The 19,438-nt window shown below is 39.7% G+C and overlaps 1 protein-coding gene across 10 annotated transcripts in view; it reads right to left on the bottom strand.

The window, feature by feature from the left end:
• Positions 1 to 7,937: 7,937 nt before the first annotated feature.
• Positions 7,938 to 19,438, bottom strand: part of Enpp2 (ectonucleotide pyrophosphatase/phosphodiesterase 2) — a 113,725-nt gene continuing 102,224 nt past the window's right edge. For 9 of the 10 annotated variants that reach the window (XM_076555773.1, XM_076555769.1, XM_076555772.1 and 6 more), the window contains 6 exons: positions 18,456 to 18,592; positions 16,567 to 16,702; positions 15,625 to 15,702; positions 14,107 to 14,239; positions 12,689 to 12,845; positions 7,938 to 8,538 (listed from right to left, as the gene is read on the bottom strand). In XM_076555773.1, coding sequence (XP_076411888.1) covers positions 8,368 to 8,538; positions 12,689 to 12,845; positions 14,107 to 14,239; positions 15,625 to 15,702; positions 16,567 to 16,702; positions 18,456 to 18,592 — 812 coding nt within the window. In that variant the 3' untranslated portion in view covers positions 7,938 to 8,367. The remainder of the gene's footprint in view (positions 8,539 to 12,688; positions 12,846 to 14,106; positions 14,240 to 15,624; positions 15,703 to 16,566; positions 16,703 to 18,455; positions 18,593 to 19,438) is intronic. The other variant, XM_042265489.2, reaches the window with a different exon arrangement.

Raw genomic sequence — 19,438 nt, 5'->3', positions numbered from 1 at the left:
TGCAAAAGGACTATTTCACAGCAGTTTCTCATTTCTAAAATGAGGAGTTTAATATGAAACTCAGAATTATTGTGAGTAGTAAAATAGTTAACATATCTATATACTCACTGTATCATATCAAGGTCATCTTTAACTTCCTCATCGAAACGTGGTAGCTCTTTCTGTTCTCATTAAATGTATTTTAACACATGTTCATGACCCAGCGTGATATGTGAGCCTTGAAGTCAAAAGCTATTTTCATATTTGCAATGTATAGTTAAATCTGAGCGTTAGTAACGTTAGATTAAGTTTACCACTAAGTGAATTTGATTTGGGGAAGGGGGGAATCTGTATCCATCATTGTAATGGTTAGCCTTAGTTGTCCGGTTGCCTATGTCCAGAATTAACTAACACTCAAGCAGCTGGGCACACTTGTGAAGAATTGTTCTTGACTGGATCATTTTAAGTAGGAAGACTCACCCAAGTTCTAGATCAGATGAGCTTAGAAGACCCTCTCTAAATCTGGGCAATACCTGGGGTGAAAGAAGCACAGGCAGGCCCCAGGATGCTGCCGAGGACCCCTCTCAGATGTTCAGGAGAATAATCATCACTGAGGCTCTCTGTGAAAAACAATACTCAGAGCTTGGGAAGACAAACCTAAAATAACTACAGGAACAGTACACAGAGTTCAACCAACGGTTAGAATTCACCAGTTCCCAACAGGCAGAATGCAAAATCCATCAGATACCCTTATCACAGAAACTAGAATAGTCTTTCCTCAGTAGTAGAGATTAAAATAGCTCCCACTCTAAACTTTATCAAGGAAAAATAATTGCCATTAAGCTTTGTGGTAAGTAATAACACATTTTTTTTTCAAGAAGCTTTCTTCCTCTTCCCCCAAATATAAATGTGTCACTGAATAATAGTCTGAGAATTTTTAAAGGAATGCTTCAGAAATCCAGCACCCAAAACGATAAAATTTGCATATAGGAAATGTAATTGTAAGATGACCAAATAAGCAGAAAATGTAACAAATTCATAATAAAGACCAAAAAAAAAAATCAGTCAATTGAATTTTGCCCAGAAACATCATGGAGGATAAGCATTCATACACTAAGGGATTAAGAACACAAATTATGTCAAAAAATCAAAAAATAACAGATATGAAACTACTACTATAATTATATTTTCTGTACTCAGGAAGCCATGAGGAAAAAAAAAAAGACATGCTAAGATAAGGAAGTCATACACCTGATTTAGAATGATTTTTTTTATGCATTCATTTTGTGTGCATGCGTGAGCACATGCTCGTGCAGGCATGGGTATGTAGAAGTCATAGGACCTCTTTACAGAGTCCGGTCTCCCTTCCTACCTCTACACAGGTGCTGGATATCGAGCTCAGGTTGGCAGACTTGAAAGGCGAGCACCTTCCCATTGTAAGCTATTTCACCAGCCCAGGACTGAATTTCGATATATAAAAATTACAAACCCTGAGAAAATGGCTCAGTGGGTTGAAATTCTTTCTCCACAAAGATGAGGGCCAGAAGTTTAGATCAACTGGGCCCATGGAGAGGCTGGGTAGGCATGTCAGCCCAACTACCCTTAGTCAAGTGCATTATAGGTGGACAGAGACTGGGATCCCCAGGGCAAGCTGGTTAGCCAGACCAGCCATCAACAGCAAGATCCAGGTTCAGCTGAGAAACTCAGCCACCATATGTGAGGTGCAGAGCTCTGGAGGAAGACACCCAGCATCAACCCCAGGCCTCTGCTTGTACCTGCACATACTTGCCCACATGCCCACACACATGTGAACATGCCCACACACATATCGGATACCACAGATGTATGCATACATGCAAAAACTTTACAAATGCCGAGATCAAAAATACTAAATGGATTTTAAAGCCTTTTTAGCTTAAAAAGTTAACCTTAAAGGCAGGGGGAGGGGAGTGGTGAGCTTGAAGACATAGAAAAAGCAACCCCCTGAGATGAAACTGACAAACGTTGGAAAGCCAATGGGCAATAGCACAGGTTCAGCAAACCAAATACATGTGCAATGAGTCCCGGAAATAACCCAAGACGTGTGAAAAAAATTAGCTTTTACATTTTCTAAAATCGATGAAAACTATGAACTCCTGTATCCTCAGCACAAGAAATAAAAATAAATAAACAAGAAAATGAAGGCCCATCAAAATCTAGTTGCCTAAAGCTGATAAAAAAAATTTTTTTAGAAGCAGCTGGAGAAAAAAAAAAAAGAGGTCAAAAACCAGAATGACAGCGTTCCCATCAGAAATAATGCATGCCAGAGGACAATGAGCCGATGTGTCTCAGGCACTGAAAGGAAGAATTGTTGACCTAGAATTCCTCACCCACTGAAAATATCTTTAAAAGTCATAAGTGAAATGAAAGCCTTCCAGTTAGAAAAAGGCCAACCATAAGTGGAGAAATACATTTGTTCATAGGTCAGGATGCTCCAGGTTATTTAACACGTTCATAAATAATTTGATAGATCGAGTCAATGAACATCCCAGTAGGTCCTTTTCTAAAACTTGATAAGCTGATTTTAAAATTTATGTGGAAACACAAAGAACTGCAGCAGATTGGATTTATAGAAAAGAAGAAATTTGGGAGGCTACAATCCATCAATGTAAAATCATCATGAAATCATCATCATTCACATCACATGTTGGTGTAGACAACAGGCAGACAGATTGATGGAACACAGTGAACAAGTGGACCAACATCTATCCACATGACTGGTTTATGACCAAAGTGGAAAAATCAAGATGAATAAAGTGAATTGCTTTTGAACAGCTGTAGCACCCCTCCAAGGCTCAGAGATCATCGTGGAAGAGGGAGCAGACAGAATCTAAGAGCCGGGGGATGGAGGATGTGCAACAAAGAGATGTCTTCTAGACACAGCTGTTGCCCCCTTGAACTCTCTGTAGATGCAACAACACCCATATATGATCCAGTCCTTCAATACCTCATTGTGGGTAGGGAAAAGCCCATGAGGACCTGTTCCCACCTGAGGGACTATTGGCAGGTGATGCTGTTGGGAAAGGGTATCATTTTCCTGTGATGTAGCAACTGGTAAGACTCTTGCTCTGGTTAGTGACCCCCACCCACACTCAGGCAAAGGGAGTCTAACTAAAGTCAGCGGGTCACACACCAAAAGAAGACTTGAAAGAGGATGGGAAGCTTGCTGAGAAGACGTGCTCTAGGGGAGAGGAGGGAGTAAGAGAGTGTGGAATAGGAGTGTGAGGAGAACTAAAATCCATTATATAAATGCAGGAAACTGTCAAACAATGTTTAAGTGCTACTGAAAAAATTGGCTATTCACATACCAAGAAAAAGAGCTAAGGTGCATATCTTATATGACATCAACATATAAAACTAATATGGAGTGAACCATAAATCTAAAGTAAAATATTAAAACCTGAAACTTCTAAAATAAAACAAAGGGAAAATGTTTGGCCATATTGGGTTAGGCAAATATCACCTAGATACTAAACCAAATTAGAATTTAATGAAAATCAAAACAATAAATTGGACTTCATCGTATGTTTTAAAAACTTTAATCTCCATAATGTAATCTGGAAAGTAAATAGGCAACACTCAGACTGGAAAATAATTATTGCAAAATATATGCAAGCAACCTAAATTTAGGTTCAAGACCTCTTAAAAGTCTTAAAAAGCAACCCGAATTTTCAAATGACCAAAATCCTTCAACACAAATTTCCTGAGTGAAACATGTGGATGGTGAATGACCATGTTACAAGATGCTTGCCACTGCTAGTCCTGAGGAAGAACAAAAATGGCTGATCATGGTGGTGAAAACCCATAATCCCATCACATGGAAGGCTCAAAGACAGGAGAAAAATTGCAAGTTCAAGACCAGCCTGAGATACACAGCAAGTTCTGGGCTGGCCAGGCTATATAGTAAAGCTCCATCTAAAAAGAAGAAGTCGGTGAAATACTATTATTAACCTATTAGAGTTTCCAAAACTAAAACAGCCACACCAAGAACTGGAGACATGAGAACATGGGGCTCTCAAACATGGCTCATGGGAATATCAAATTCAACCACTTTGGCAATGAATTTTACACTTACGTAAAAAAATTAAATTGTATCCATTTACCAAAGGATCAAGCCACTCCACACCTAAGTTTTTACTAAAGAGAAATGAAAACAAATCCCATATGCAAAAAGTTATACACACATGTTCTTAACAATGCAGCTATTTTGCAATTACTAAAACCTGAAAATAATCCAAGTGTCCACCAGCAGATGAATAAGCCAAAGGGTTGCATCTACAGAATATAATGTGACACAATTAAAAAAGAATGGACTATTGCTTGTACAATAATCTACATGAGTCTTGAAGTAACTGTACTGAAAGAAGGCAGGCAGTGACTACTTAAGTATTCTCTTGAGAGAAAACACTAGAGTGCCAACTATTGTATGGTTACATAGCTGCAGATCAAGGGTTGAGGGTTAGGAGAGGAAGTGGAGTGCTTTGAGGACGTAAAAGATGCCTGTGGGACACAAGGAAAGGTTTAGATATTGTTCTAGCTTGTTTTCTACTTCCGTGATAAAGCACTAACCAAAACCAACTTGGAGAGGAAAGAGCTTATTTCAGCTTACATGTCTTTCCTTGAGGGAAGCCAAAACCAGAACCTGGAGGCAGGAACTGAAGCAGAAACCACAGAGGAGTTCTTATAGCTGGCTTTTTTTTTTTTTTTTTTTTCATTTTTTATATTTTAATACAACCCAGGGCCATTTTCCCAGGAGTGGTACCACTCACAGCAGGCTGGGCCCTTCCACCTCTATCATCAAGAAAATGTCCCCAGAGGCTTGTCAACAACAGGCCAATCTGATGGAAGCAATTCCTCAACTGAAGTTCTCTCTTCCAGGTCACTCCAGCTTGTGTCACGTGTACAATAATCATCATCAGCAGCAGCAGCAGCAGCAGCATAGGTATGATGGATATATTCACTAACGGTGTCAAGATGTACACATGTGTAAAAGTTTATCAGAATGTACTCTTTACATATGTGCAATTTATATGCATTAGTTTTACCTCAATGGAGTTGGAATTAGCAATGGAGAAGAATGGGAAGAAGAGAAAACTGAAGAGAAGGAAAGAAGGAGGGGAATGAATTAAAAGGAAGAGGAAGAAGAGGTGAAGGAGAAAGAGAGGAAGGAAGGAGGATAAAGACAAAGAGACTGGGAAAAGACAAGAACGAGAAGAAAATGACGGCCAGAACTCAGTTTTTCCACAGTTCATTCCAGCCAGTACTAGTTGCCAAGAGAGGTCAAGGACATGGGCTTCCTAGAAACACAGCCCAAACAGGAACCACTACCACCCTAGGTTAGACCTCCAGCAGAGCTCTCTACCCCAGCTTATAAACTTCAACATCTGAATTGTGTTTGTCACTGTCCCAAACAATCCCTGGCTTCAAAGCCACAGGAGATCGCCCATTGCCGTCCCTCGACTTCCCACCCACAGGGCGGCCCTGTCCTAATTCAGCAGGGAAACAGAACAAGAGAGCTCCAGTGAGAGAAGTGTAAACAGGAGAAGTCATCTGGGTCTCCCACAGCCACCCTCTTCCCATCCACCACAAGGAACAATGGCAGAGGAAGCTGGGGGCTGCGGCACTTGGGCAGTTACGCAAACCAAGTTGGCACCCAGCACGGCTTTTGTTCAGAGATTTTTTTTTAAAAAGTCAACCCTCTTATAAACAATTCAGAGTGTTTTCTCCCTTGGGAAAGCATGTGGCTGCTTTCCTGGTTTACCCCATTTTCAGTGAGATCATTTTCGAGAGGCAATTTCTGAGCCCATGCGCTGGGGTGGGACCACCATGTTAGCAAGTGGCTAGCAGCTTGCTCAAATGAGAGTATGAATGGACTAAGGTCTCGATATATTTAAAAAAAAACATCCCAACTTAAAATAGTCTTCTAGACCTCGTTTTTAATAGAGTCCCTGTCCATTCAGAGACTTTTATAAAAACAACCCCACAATTAATGGCGTGTATTTCTCTGCAAAGCCACGTACTTGAAATATACAGGGGGTGAGTTTGTTTATGAGAAAGAAAACTTTGATCCAAAGATAAAAATAGAGCGGCAGGATTCAAGCAAATTTACCCTGCTCTCTCCAGGAGCCTCGGGTTTAACCCATCTTGGGAAGAGTTCAATCTCAGGTGATGCAGAAATCTGTCTTCACAAGCAGCTCCTCAGTACTTTGAAAGGCACAATTAATTAACCCTCCTTCCCTGCAAGGATACTCTGGGGAGATAAGCATGGACTCTTATAAGTAGACCCCATAACTGGGTTTATTTCTGTGTGGATTTCTATCTAGAACGCATGACATAATTATTACCTACTCAGGTCAATATACAGAAACCTCAAGTCAGAGCTCATCACATCCCTGCTTGAGACTTCTCAGTCATTCCCCAACGCGCTGTGGAACTTGACCTGGTCCCTGCCTACCTAGACGCCACTGTGTTGGGGACACCTATTTCAGATCATCACGCATCTGAGACTTTTCCTACCATCAGCTCTTCTCATGCCCCAAATCTAAAGTAGAATGTTGTCTTCGAGGCCATTTCCTTTCCACATCTGTGACACTCTCCTTGAATGTATGTCACTCAACGTCAGCACTTTTGAACAGCATCTTCCTCCAACTTAAAAGTTAGTTTTATGAGTTCAGGAACCATGTAGGTTTTTATTCATTGTTTTCTCCCTACTGGCCAGCGTATGTGGCTGGCATATGATGCTCATTACATCATCACTGAATGCAGAATGAATAAAGAACTGCATTCCTGTTTCTTTCTACCCTGCTTGCTCTCTCCCAAACTCCAAGCCCACTTACCACTCACACCTCATTCTTTCCTTAGCCATAAAAATCTTCCCTAGGTTTCCTTCCTGTGTTTCAGTGTTTAGACACAAGGCATACAAAGTATCAGAGACATGCCAGCAACAGTTGGTGCCCAATAAATGTAGCTAAATTTAGTAAGCCCATAATCAATTCTTCCAAAGTAGACTTGTGGTCCTGCTTCAAGTGTCAATCTTTCTCTACTACTTATGTAAATTTTCACATACTCCCAGTACCATTAATGCATTTTAAAGGGATGTTGGTAAAGCTTTAAAAACCTATTACATCTACCAAAGGACCAATTGTGATTACCACCACAGTGGAACTAAAGCTATGTACTTCTATTTAATATAAAACAATAATAATAATAATAATAATAATAATGGCAGTTATTGGAAATGTGACAATGTTATTGACAACATTAACAAGGCAACTACATCTCTCTCCATAATGTGATTGGCAGCATTTAATGACCTCTTTGCTCTGTACATCAATATTATCTGAAGCCATAGCTGTGTGCTTTTAAATCACATTCATATTCTTCTGACATTGTACTGTGACTAATACCTTGCCTTCCGCATTTTTTTTTCTCTAACTTGGTTGGCTGATTGTATGTTTATGACTAGAGCTCAACTTACTTTCTTCTGTGTACATTCTTGATGGTTGCTAGGTGGATGATTTGTGCGGAATATATGCTTAATACAGTTTTTATTACTGTAAACAGGGAACTGAACACAGTGTCTTGCATATGTTCATTCAATGCTAGCTATATCCTTAGCCCTACAAAACAGTTAAGGTTGAACCTACTATTGGGAGTTTTGAGCTGAACTCACCAAAAGAGACTGTTCTTCCAGTTTGAAACACCTTATGAAACAATTAAGTTTTTCCCTGTTCTAGTGCATTTTCTCTCTGCCTTTCTGAGTCCCCAGTGGATGTACCTATACCATCATATAGTTAATTAACAAGGAAGCAGATGGGAAGGGGACTCAATGCAAGAAATGTGTTCCTCATGGGCATGCATGCACATGAAGTAAAACCCCCAGATTCAAAAATTAAACAAAGACCACACAGAACCAAGGAAAATCTGAATGTGTGATTTATTATATTTAAGATTGGTCTATAAGGCTTAAATATGTTTGTTGGAGTTAACAGCAGATAAATGCAACTTTACAAAATCAGTATTCCAATACAGAACAGGACCACACGTGGGGTGACTGTGCGCTGGAAAATTAATATTTCCTCAATGCAAATATTCGATCTGCAGCACCATGTGGAAGCTTCTACCTGGATCACAAGCTACAGTGTTCTCTACAAGCTCTTCTCAGAACACAACTCTGTCTAAATCAAGCATTAGAGGAAAAATAGCAGAGTCATTCAGGCTTAATATGTCAGATTTGGTATAGGATTAAAATACTAAGTGTTTTTTATGTCCTGCTTCAAATTAATAAATACAAACACAATATAAAAATATACACCAGTTGTTGAGACTACACTGCACATGCCCAGAAAGTTAAATCTCGCTCTCATATGTATGCAGGTATGTCTTGAGGGTCAGAATTTCTGAATAGCTACGGCTAGTCTTCCGGTAAAAGTCCAAACCGGTGAGATGCTCAATGTCCCGGACCCGAGCTGTGTGCATCTTCATGAGTTCCTCTACCCACTTTGACTCATCCTCTGAACTCTGCAAGGGAAATGAAGCAATTAGATTTTTTTCTAGAAGAGATGATCTACATGGTCATTTTCCACTTTTACACACAGACCCACAGCATGGTGTTCCCGCCTGACCTTCCTGTCTCTGCTGAATTCCTGTCAGGAATTCACCACAAATTCCTGCTCTAGGCTTTAAACATTTTCGGCAATAATAAGTTGTGCCAAACAAATGAGAAACGTGGTGTGAAGAGGTGTAGTTCTCACTAGGTTCTCAAAACACAAAACAAAATCAGGAAAATCATTAATCCGGCAGAACCTGATCAGTTGTGTTTCTTCTCAGCCGTCAAACGTAGGGTTGAGATCAGCACACACTTAACCTGGAATGCTCTTCTATCTCATAAAACAAACAGAGAACTGGTGGTACCTAAGTGTATATAGGAAACTAAGTGTGTATCCCAAGGCTTCTCAGAAGACCCATCATATCCATCAACCATCTAGTCGATGGCAGTTAATTACTATCTGAGTTCAGCTTGAAACAGGTCAGTTGATATATTTGGTACTTTGGGGCCCAAAAAGTCTTAGTTGGAACTGTGGCCCCACCATTTCCTTGCTTCCGTGACTTGGTAAAGCTACTGACTGCCCTAAGCTTCCTAAATTCACAAGTGTATTAATGTTTACTTCACAGGCTCGCTGGAAGGTAGAAAAAGAATTCAAGGGAGAGGAAGAAAGTAAAAAAAAAAAGAAAAGAAAAATGAGTCAATAGTAAGACCACTGAAAAAAGGAAGGGAATCTCCTTTGGCCTCAGCTGCTCATGTGATAACCTCATTGGCAAAACTCCACGCTAAAACCATGCAGAATGACAGAACAATGTATTCCATGTCTAATTTGAAATTAAAAGATACTAAAAGATGAAAGCAACCCTCACATCTCAAAAATATTTCAGTTTGGAGGAACCATGTGGGGGAGCGTGACATAATAAGATCCAAGCATCCTATGAAGCCAAAGTCTCTCTTCATTAGTAGCCAGGGGCAGGAAGGCCTTCACAAATAACATCACTACCTAATGCCTCTGAACAGAAATGTCCTGCGAGAGTCTTTAGAGACATTTACCGGGTGCTGCATAGCCCAGGGCCAAGAATGTTCAGACATGCCCCCACCTAACTCTTGACCACTAGTGATCTTACTGAACCAGCCACTGAGGCCCGTGAACCCGCAAAGGTTTTCTCAGAAAGCTCCAAGCCACGCAGACCTGGACCAAGGGTGACAGCAGCTCATGCCAAGTCTAAATATGTACCGTGAGCTTGTTGGTTCAGGAAACCAATGCCTGGCCATTCCAGGCAAAGTGTAGAAATGGCTTTGCAGGCAGATGCTAGGATTTGGACCTTTCATAACCTACCCTCTGGCCTAACCTACCCAAGATTTCTGCAACTCCCAGGAAAGTCAAACCTAATTTAGCTCTACCCACAAGGCTACTGACCAGTCCTCAGCACAACCATGTAATTAACAAAGTAGGAGGTCTCCTGATGGGTCAAGACCCCTCAGGGTAAGCATGAGGTTATATTTGGGGAGAATTTTCATAGTTTGCTCTTTTGTTGAATTTTTCAATGGTCAGTGAGTTCAATGTTTCCTTTCAAAGTGCAGTTATGTGAATGTGTGGACAGAGTTGAAAAGGTTTTTTTAATTCAAAAATCACAGCAATCTAGAATGATAAGAATTCAAGTAAGTAGGAAAGACAAAAAACTTTAAAAATAAATAACAGAATATTAATGCAACCCAAACCACAATCGTAGTTTTTTGCACTATGAACATTCATTCTTTCTTAAAGTTCCATTTACTATTTTTACTTTTATGTGTATGAGTGTTTTGCCTGCATGTGTGTCTCAGCACCACCTGTCTTCAGTGCCCATGGAAGCCAGAAGTAGCCAAGCTGGGATCCAAACTCACCCATCAACACATTCCTGCCGTGATTGGAGGATTTCCAAGAAACTGAGATAAACTCCAAATAGCCTACCATATGTGTACATGTTTATGTGACCTTTACTTCACCTTTAAATCTCAGAGCAGTTTTGAATTTAATTTTTGTGTGTTTCGTTTACCTCTTAAAAGGTTTTTAGTAGCACTGAGGTTTTCTCAAGGGAAGCACAGTGATGTAACAAGGGGTACCACATTCCTCTGTGAACAACCACGATGAAAACATCAAGCCAGTGAAGTGATGGTAGCGTGTCTCTCACTTCCAGATTCCCCACCTCTTCCTCCTTTCCAACCACAAGCAGGGCCCCAGCAATCCTCTGGCTACAATACCACTGCCTTCCAGCCTCCTTGTCAAGTGTCAAAGACCACACCCCAGGTCCGGTTCTGTGACCTCATTCTTAGGAATCTTGCCAATACCTTTTGGAGCCTCATTTTCAACCTCCTCCGACTTAAACTCCTTAAAGCAAAACCTAAAATGCTGCCCTTCTGATTTTTTTCTTGCTTATCTAATTGCACAATAAGAAAAACTCCCCAAGTTCTCTACAGATATCTGCTAATTATCTTTGGAATTTAAAGTTCCCTATCCTACCAACTAAGCATCATCTTTTAGTAAATGTAAGTTCCTTAGAAGTTAACACAAAGGCAGGAGAAAGAACAAGAGACCTTACAGGGTGATTAGATGACAGAAACAACATGTGTAGAAAATCTACACAACACCTGGATTATAACACTCGGTACATGGTCACAATGACTTCTGCAGCTATTACAACCAGTATTAATACGACTACCAGTATAGTTTTAAATTTTTGATAACAAGCAATTTTTAAAAATTTTACCCATCACTTCTTAACCTTTTGGCTACTACCAAGTGTAAAATATTATCTCCCATCAAATCCCATATTTTAGAAAAAACATAACTAGCTTCTTATACCATAATTTACATTTCTATTATTTCCTGAAGTCTTTATTTTGCTTTGAACACTCATTGCCTAAATTCTTCATCCATAATTGAAGCCTCTGTCCAAGTGCCACACTGCCCATAAAGCATGAAGATTATGATCTTGACTTCACCAATTGTTATGGTATTTTATTTTAGGTGTTTTGAGGCAGGATTTCTCTGTATAACAGCCCTGGTTGTCCTGGAACTTACTTTGTAGACCAGGTTGGCCTCGAACTCATAGAGATCTGCCTGTCTCTGTCTCCCAGATGCTGGGATTAAAGCCATGCACGACTGCTCCCAGCTGGCCTTTTACTTCTTAATGTAGTTATTTCTATTCACATTTTATTTTCAGCCTTATATGGCAGGCTGCCTAGGAGCCCATGGCTACGGCTAACAGTGTTTTTTTTTTTCTTCTAGAACACTACACAATTTAGGAATTTGAGTGTAATTTGTTGATTGACAATCCCATTCTACAGATTCTATCCCTGCTCCTACTATTAGTGAAATAAAAGCATATCGGCTATTACTTCTAAACAAAAGCTTGCAGCAAAGAGTTTACATCACAATAAATGTATATGAAGAGAAAATATGATTTGTCCCTGAGTTTTCACTCTGTGCACACAGCATGGCCTGTCTTCCTGCTGAGGGCTTTTCCTTTTTAAAATTTAATACATCTTATTTATTTTATAGTATGAGTAGTTTGTTTGCATGGATGTCTGTATACCAGGTGTATGCCTGCTGTGTCTACAGAGGCCAGGTGGCCCTGGGGTTGGAGTTCCAGATGGTCGTGAGTCATAACATGGTTGCTGGGAGTTGACCTCTGGGCCTCTAGAAGGGCAGCCAGTGCTCATAACCACTGAACCATCTCTCCAGCATCTGTTAAGGACCTTTTCAATGTATCATTCAGCTTCCTAGCTCTCTCTGTGTGAAAATAAACAATACAGGGGTCTTCTGTGCTATTAAATGACTGTTATACCTTCCCATAACTAGTAACAAAAGATAATCTGTCTGAAGATAAAAACATGGGCACTTCATCATTTGTCAAAATTGAGCATATAAATAGAACTGTGTTAAATGTATACATATATGCAGAACACACCACACACTAAATGAAAACTATAAAATTATTGTTATAGAATTCCAGGTCCCTATATATTCAGTGAAGTTCTACATGAGTCATTTCCCCTTTCCATTTGGTTGGGTGATCCATATGCTTCATACAAGTTAAGAAACAAACTGAATCTGAGAGCACATCCTGCCTCTGAACTCACATTGCAACTCTCATCATTGTCGGGTCGGTGAGGAAGGATAAACGAAGACACAGAGAGGGGACCGTCACACTTGTCTGCAGGCTGAGTGAAGTCCAGGCAGCTGGTGATGATGCTATAGTAGTGAGTTGGGACAGGAATAGAGCTGCCTTCCACATACCTGAACCAGGAAAGTAAATACAATTACAAGACACGTCAAAACTCTCTCTTAAAAATGCTCACCCACAACAACACTTTGCTAGCCTACTTTAAACATGATATTCTCTCTGCCTGGAATTGTCTCCCTGCCTCGACCTGGCGGAAAGAGAAAGATATTCCAAGAACCTAACGTGGCTGGAGAGAAGAGTTGGAGGCAGTAAATGGTGACTAGAATAATGAAGTAGAGCAAAGAGCTGAAAAAGTCTATAAAAGACAAATCATGATGGTTTGTGGGTGCCAGGACACAGAGTTTAGGTGCTATGGTTTAGGCTGCAATACTCCATCGAAGGCTTAGGAGATATGGAGTGCCAATCTTAGATTTGTGTTTCAGAAAGATGACTTTCACAGGTATAGAAAATGGTCCAAGGTCACAAGACACTGGCTGTAAAGGAATAGCAGCACCTTTAGTCTGCACTGAGAGCCTGAACTTGGTGCAAAGGAAGCCATCAAGAGTGGGAGATGAGCCTAGTGCTATTCGTTCCAGTAGAGCAAAGCGTACATATTTAGATCCCTCACCCAGCTTGCTTACAATTTTAAACATTTTCTAAATCTTGAAAATGAATGAACTTAATTTTGTTTAAAAGGTATCAAAATGACCAACAATAAATATGTAATTAAGATGAACTGTCTCTTCTGAATTACTGAAAAAGGAGTAAGTTGATGTCTATCCAATTAATTTTCTGTATTTCAAAATAGCATTTTATTTGCTAAATATCTATATTATTTACACACTCTGTGCTGATTTCTGATTATTTGGGCATGTATAAATGCACTAGACTACATACTCTTCTAGGCACAGTGTTTACCTTATCTTTTTATATCCCCATTAGTACCAAGGGGAGAGAGAGAACTGGATTCAACCAAAGTCTTTATGCAACTTTCTAATAAGACATAATGACTCAGAAAATAGAAAGAATCCAAAACTCTCCACAAACAACGGAAATAAATTAAAATCACAATTTTTCCACTGAGGAATTGTTAAAGAATAAATGACAATTTCAAAAATATGATTGACATATTTTTCTATCACAAAAAAAGTTGAAATTTTCTTCTAACTACTAAAAGCTACATTTAATCAAAGATTGAAAACAGCTGAAGATTTTCAATAATGAGATTCAAAGAAAAAATATTTAAGGATATGAACTGTTCTCTAGCATATGAATATCCCTGAGTGACATCCTAAAATTTAGGCATCTCACACAGAACAGGGGGGAAAAACTCACTGTTGGATTTCATCCTCGGTGTCACGTAAGCCATTGTAATTGTAGTCAAAAATGGGTCCACTTATTACATTGACCCCATTCCTTTCTGAAGCATATTTCTTCACCAATACCCTTTGGAAATAAGTCCAGATACCTGTGCAAAGACACAAATCAGTTCTTCGTGCACAAAAACACTTGTTTCAGACAAAGACTCTGCAGGATGCCTGCTTCAAGTGTAGTGTCGGGAGCCAAGAGTTGCTGTGACTTATCAAGACCTGCTTTCAAGTGTTATCTTTGTTTTTCACTATGAACTTGTAAGAGGAGAGATAAGAGAAAGCAGGCAATGCTAGGGAGGCAGTAAGCCTGACCCAGTAGGTCAGGGACAGTTCCCAGGGGAGGTTGAAGAAACGAGATCTGAAAGCTGAGTGAGTGTGTATGTCCCAGACAAAGACGTGGAGGCAGGGCATGCCAGATAGAGAGAGTTACGGTGTTAGCAGAAGAGGAAGTATTTTAGCCATTTGGCAAGTAAATCTTTCGAGGTCAGACAATACAGCTTCCTAAGTTCTAGGGCGAGGGAATGTAGCTCAGTTGGCAGAGTGTCTTTCTAGCATACACCAAGTCCAGGCTTCACTCTCAGCACTGCATACACTACGTGTGGTAGCAAACGCCTGTGCCCAGCTGCCAGGAGGTAAAGACAGAAGATCGTTCTCAGCTTCACAGCAAGTTCAAAGGCAGCATGGGCTGCATGGGATACCACCTCAAAAGGGGGTAAGCTTCGGAGGACTATAGCTACATGGTGGGGTGTGTGGCTAATGTGTGTGAGGCTCTGAGTTCAATACCCAGTACTGAAAAAAAATGGCGTTTTTATGATTACATAGCCAATGGACACTCTCTAGGGACTAATAGTTGGTTTTGAGGGCCAGAGTTTATGGTGCTTATTCAATTCACAGAATCACTATCATTCACGAATACTTATCTTGTGAACAAATAAATTACATGGTCAAAGAAGCTAAAATAATAATTTGCATGACCCTAAAATCATCTGATTTAGTACTCTGAAATAAACAAGAATATTCATAATCTTCTTCTGGATTTTAGGGTCAACATTCAGAAAACATAAGCACCCTAAAGGAAGAGATTGTACCTGGCCTTTGCAGACATGTTCAACACATAAATATAGATGCTGTAAAGGGTGCAAGTGACCTCTAAAATTCAGTAACAGTCCATCATAAAAATAATAAACATTAAAACGGAAAGAACTGCAGGTTAGAACGTGGTTTAGTTTAGCTCTTCCACTCATGACCTGGGTCACTTTTTATGATGTCAGTTTCCTAATTCTAAACAAGGGCTAGATGACTCTCCAACTTCTCCCCCAGGCGGGGCAACTGTAGAGAATTCATACGCAAGGTCTTCAAAAGGTATAAAAGCTGAACACTTGCAAGGTATTATTAAAATCAGCATGGAGGTAAAAACGGTAAGTGGTAAATTTAAAGTATTTATTTTCTAAGTAACCGTTTACTGGGTAAATATTATACTTACGTTTGAAAGCGGGATACATTGGGACCATGTTGGTTACAAGGAATGCATCATATTTAGCTTCTGGGGAAGAGCTCAGATCTAAACATGAGGAAAGCCAACAGAATACATTGCTTACCGATGTTGACATCATAGAAGAGCAGTCTCCCAGGCCAACCCAAACAGCTTGAAGCCAGCGGATCTGCTTTTATTTCCACTTATCTCCCCCATTAGACACTTCCGGCTTCCCTCTCACTGTCGCTTCTCTCCCCTCAACAGCTCTCAGAAAGTATTTGCAGCCCTTTTCCTCCTACAGAGTTCCTGAGTCTATAGTTCTCTGATTCCGTTATTCTAACTGAGACTCTGAAAAAATGTCATTAAGGTAATAAGACATAATTGTTTTTAGGAAATCACCTCTGCAGGACTGAGCCACTAAATAGCCTCCCACCCACGCTCAGGCAAATGACTCTTATTAAACTCAGTGGGCCACACACAAAAAGAGGACGTGGAAATAGGAGGGAGATTGGGTGAGAAGAAGACTCCCAGCAGGAGACAGGGGGACAGAGGGCAGTGAGGGGTAAAAATGACAAAAACACATCATCTGAACGTATGGAACAGTCAAACAAAAAAACCCTTCTTAAGTAAGAATTAATGTCCTCATAACTTACCATTTCTTTCATATTCCCCTTTAACAACATGAAGGAGAACAAGGTCTCCTCCCTATACTTGAGATTTTTCCAGATCAGGATGTTTGAAAGCTGGTCATTTTCAGGCTCCATTTTGGGAGAATTTCAGTCTCCCAAGTGCTTTCCCATGGACCACGGAAACCCTAACCAGCGGACTTCAAACTTCGGATTATACTCCCACCGACACACCTGTGCACATGTGCACACACACACACACACACACACACACACACACACACACACACACACAGTAATCAGACCCAGACACACTGCAACTCACAAGGAGGAAAAAGGAATCCATACGACATCTGTTTATCATTTTTATAGGCCAAACAGTTCTGACTGAATCCTGGAGACACGCGAACATCAGGGCGAACACAGTTGGTCAGATGCTCCGGGATGCTGGAGACCTCAGCCTGTGTATAGAGTAAGAGACACTCACTGATGCTCTTTCAGAGATAAGACCAATGGCATGAACAAAGCTAGAGTCTTTATTATGAACAGCTCAAACCCAAACTTGCAAGCTTACCCTAGTTCATAATCTGATATTCTAAGTCCATTTCAAAAGTCATTTAAAAAAGATACAATAAGCCAATAATTCTCAATCTCTTTGTTTTCTGCAGTGAAATATTTTTTATCAAAGTCTGAAGTTGAACAACACATGAAGTACAAATCCTACTGTTGAAAAGGTCACTGAAGAACGAAAGCCCACCGATGGGCACATATAAAATCCCATATTTCAAGAGGCAGAGTCCAGAAGACTGCTCACAAGTTTATAGCCAGCCAGGTCTGTATAGCAAATTCCAGATTAGCTAAGGTTATATACCAAGACTCTGTCTCAAAAGCCAAACAACAAAAGCCAATCAAATGCTCTATAAAATAATAGACCCATGCTGTGAAGACAGCTCAGTCGGTAAAGCACTAGGCTGGCAAACATGTGAGAACCTGAGTTGAATCCTCAGAACCCAAGTAAAAAGTTAGGTACATTGGGCACATTCGCAATCCCAGCGCTGAGGAAGCAGACAGGCTGGTCCCCGCTGGGTTTTGGCCACCCAGCTTAGCCTACTAGGTAAACGCCAAAGTATGAGACTCTGTCTCAAAAAATTGAGGTGGATGGCATCTATACACACACATACACACACACACACACACACACACACACACACACACCCCTTCTGTGTATCTCCCTCCCTCTCTCTCTCTCTCTCTCTCTCTCTCTCTCTCTCTGTGTGTGTGTGTGTGTGTGTGTGTGTGTGTGTGTGTGTGTGTGTGTACACTTGCATGTACGCACACACATTAGAAATTAACTAAATCGTTGGGGAAGTAGTATTCTTATCATTTACATTTACAAGTTGAAAATATATTTCTAAGTATATATACTTGATATATCAAATACATATATATATATATCAACTACAAAACAAGTTGTGCTAATTTGTGATCTATGGCTATGTATCTCCTCCTCATGAAACTGAAACTCCAATAAAAAAAACTTTTTTATTAAAATACAAACGGGGGCTAGAGAGATTGCTCAGCAGTTTACAGCACTTGGTGCTATTGCAGAGGACTTGGGTTCGGGTCCCATCACCCACATGGTGATTCCACAACCATCCATAAATCCAGTTCTAGGAGATCCTATGCCCTCTGACTTCTGAGGCACAGGCTGCACATACATACATCAGGCAAAAACACTCACACATAAAACAAAATAAGAAAATCTAATTGTTTTTTAATTCTTGGTATTACTTGGCATACTTAAAAGGTAAAATGAAATACGAAGAATATGCTGAAAGTGAAGTCAGGTTGACTATGGCTATACATATACATATATATATATATATATATATATATATATATATATTCTTGCTACTTCTCACTAAAACTGACTGCTAACTGAGAACTGCTCTAAAAATTATTATCTATTAAAACAAGCCAAAAAAAAAAAACAGGATGGATAGAAAAAACCAACTCCATAAACTGCTTTTCCACTTACAAGGGCATACCATGGCACATGTGAACATGCATACATTCATACACAAAAATAAATGAATAATATTACAATAGATGCAGCAGAAGTTTTCTTCAAACACAAAAAATTAAGGCCAAATCTATTCATCAAAACACTTATTATATCAAATAAAGAGTATAAGCCCCAGTTTTCTCAATGACCTGCTTAGAGATGGTATATGATGTCCAGAGAGGCATAAAGAATATTTCACTATAACCACTTTCAAAATCCGTGTGGTATAAGATATTGTATCTAGTCCGATAAAGCACTGCAGGTCGTCCATACAGGAGATGTCTCTCTAAGAAAGAAAGAAAAGAAAAAAAAAACTGTATTCAATATATAATCAACCTTACACCAACTGTGAAATATTGGAAGAGAATCACGTTGCCTACAGTTTGCTAGCTTACTTATTAATAAGACAGCGATCAAGTTAGTGTTCCTAACACTTCTGTGGTTTATCTGATCACCTTACCAAGGGTCAAAACAATAATATAAATGCTATAGCTATAAAGATGCTTTTTGAAATTGTCAGATTTAAAGGTCTGTATAAAAAGGAAACATACAGTAAAAATTGAGATAAGTCAGCTAAACAGAGAGCTAATAAGATTGGATTTTATATAATGAAATGATTTGACCCCTGAAGAGGTTTATTGGGTTAGTCAAGGACTCAGTTAAGAAGTTTCTTCTTACCATTACTTATGAACTACAATTGAAATGTACATTATTTCAGCATAAAAAGAGAGTAGTTAGCAGCTTTGTCTTTAGGCATGGACTTAAAGGAACATGTATAGATAACAGAAGCAGGCATTCAAATGGGTCCCTCAAATACAAATGAGACATCCATCTATTACCAAAAAACTCACTTAAGACCCCTGAATGCAGAGTTAGGCTCCTTTAAGGAAGATGATCACTGAATCCATATTTACTCTTTGAGGTGAAAGATGAGAATTCAGTACTCAAACCTTTATTGCAACCCATAGAAAAGCCCGGAGCTTGGCTTGTCCATAAATTCATGGAAACTGGGGTCCCTGCACATCCATATATTTAGAGATCAAAGCTTAGAGACATCGAAATTCCTAAGTGATTTAGAATGAAACCTGCTTTTACTATAATTTTTATTAAAGAAAATCTGGCAAGCACTTAT

The sequence above is a fragment of the Peromyscus maniculatus genome, chromosome 20 (assembly GCF_049852395.1).
Source record: "Peromyscus maniculatus bairdii isolate BWxNUB_F1_BW_parent chromosome 20, HU_Pman_BW_mat_3.1, whole genome shotgun sequence".
NCBI classification, from domain to species: domain Eukaryota; kingdom Metazoa; phylum Chordata; class Mammalia; order Rodentia; family Cricetidae; genus Peromyscus; species Peromyscus maniculatus.
Note: the sequence above shows the minus strand (reverse complement) of the source record. Positions and strands in the feature narration are given on the sequence as shown.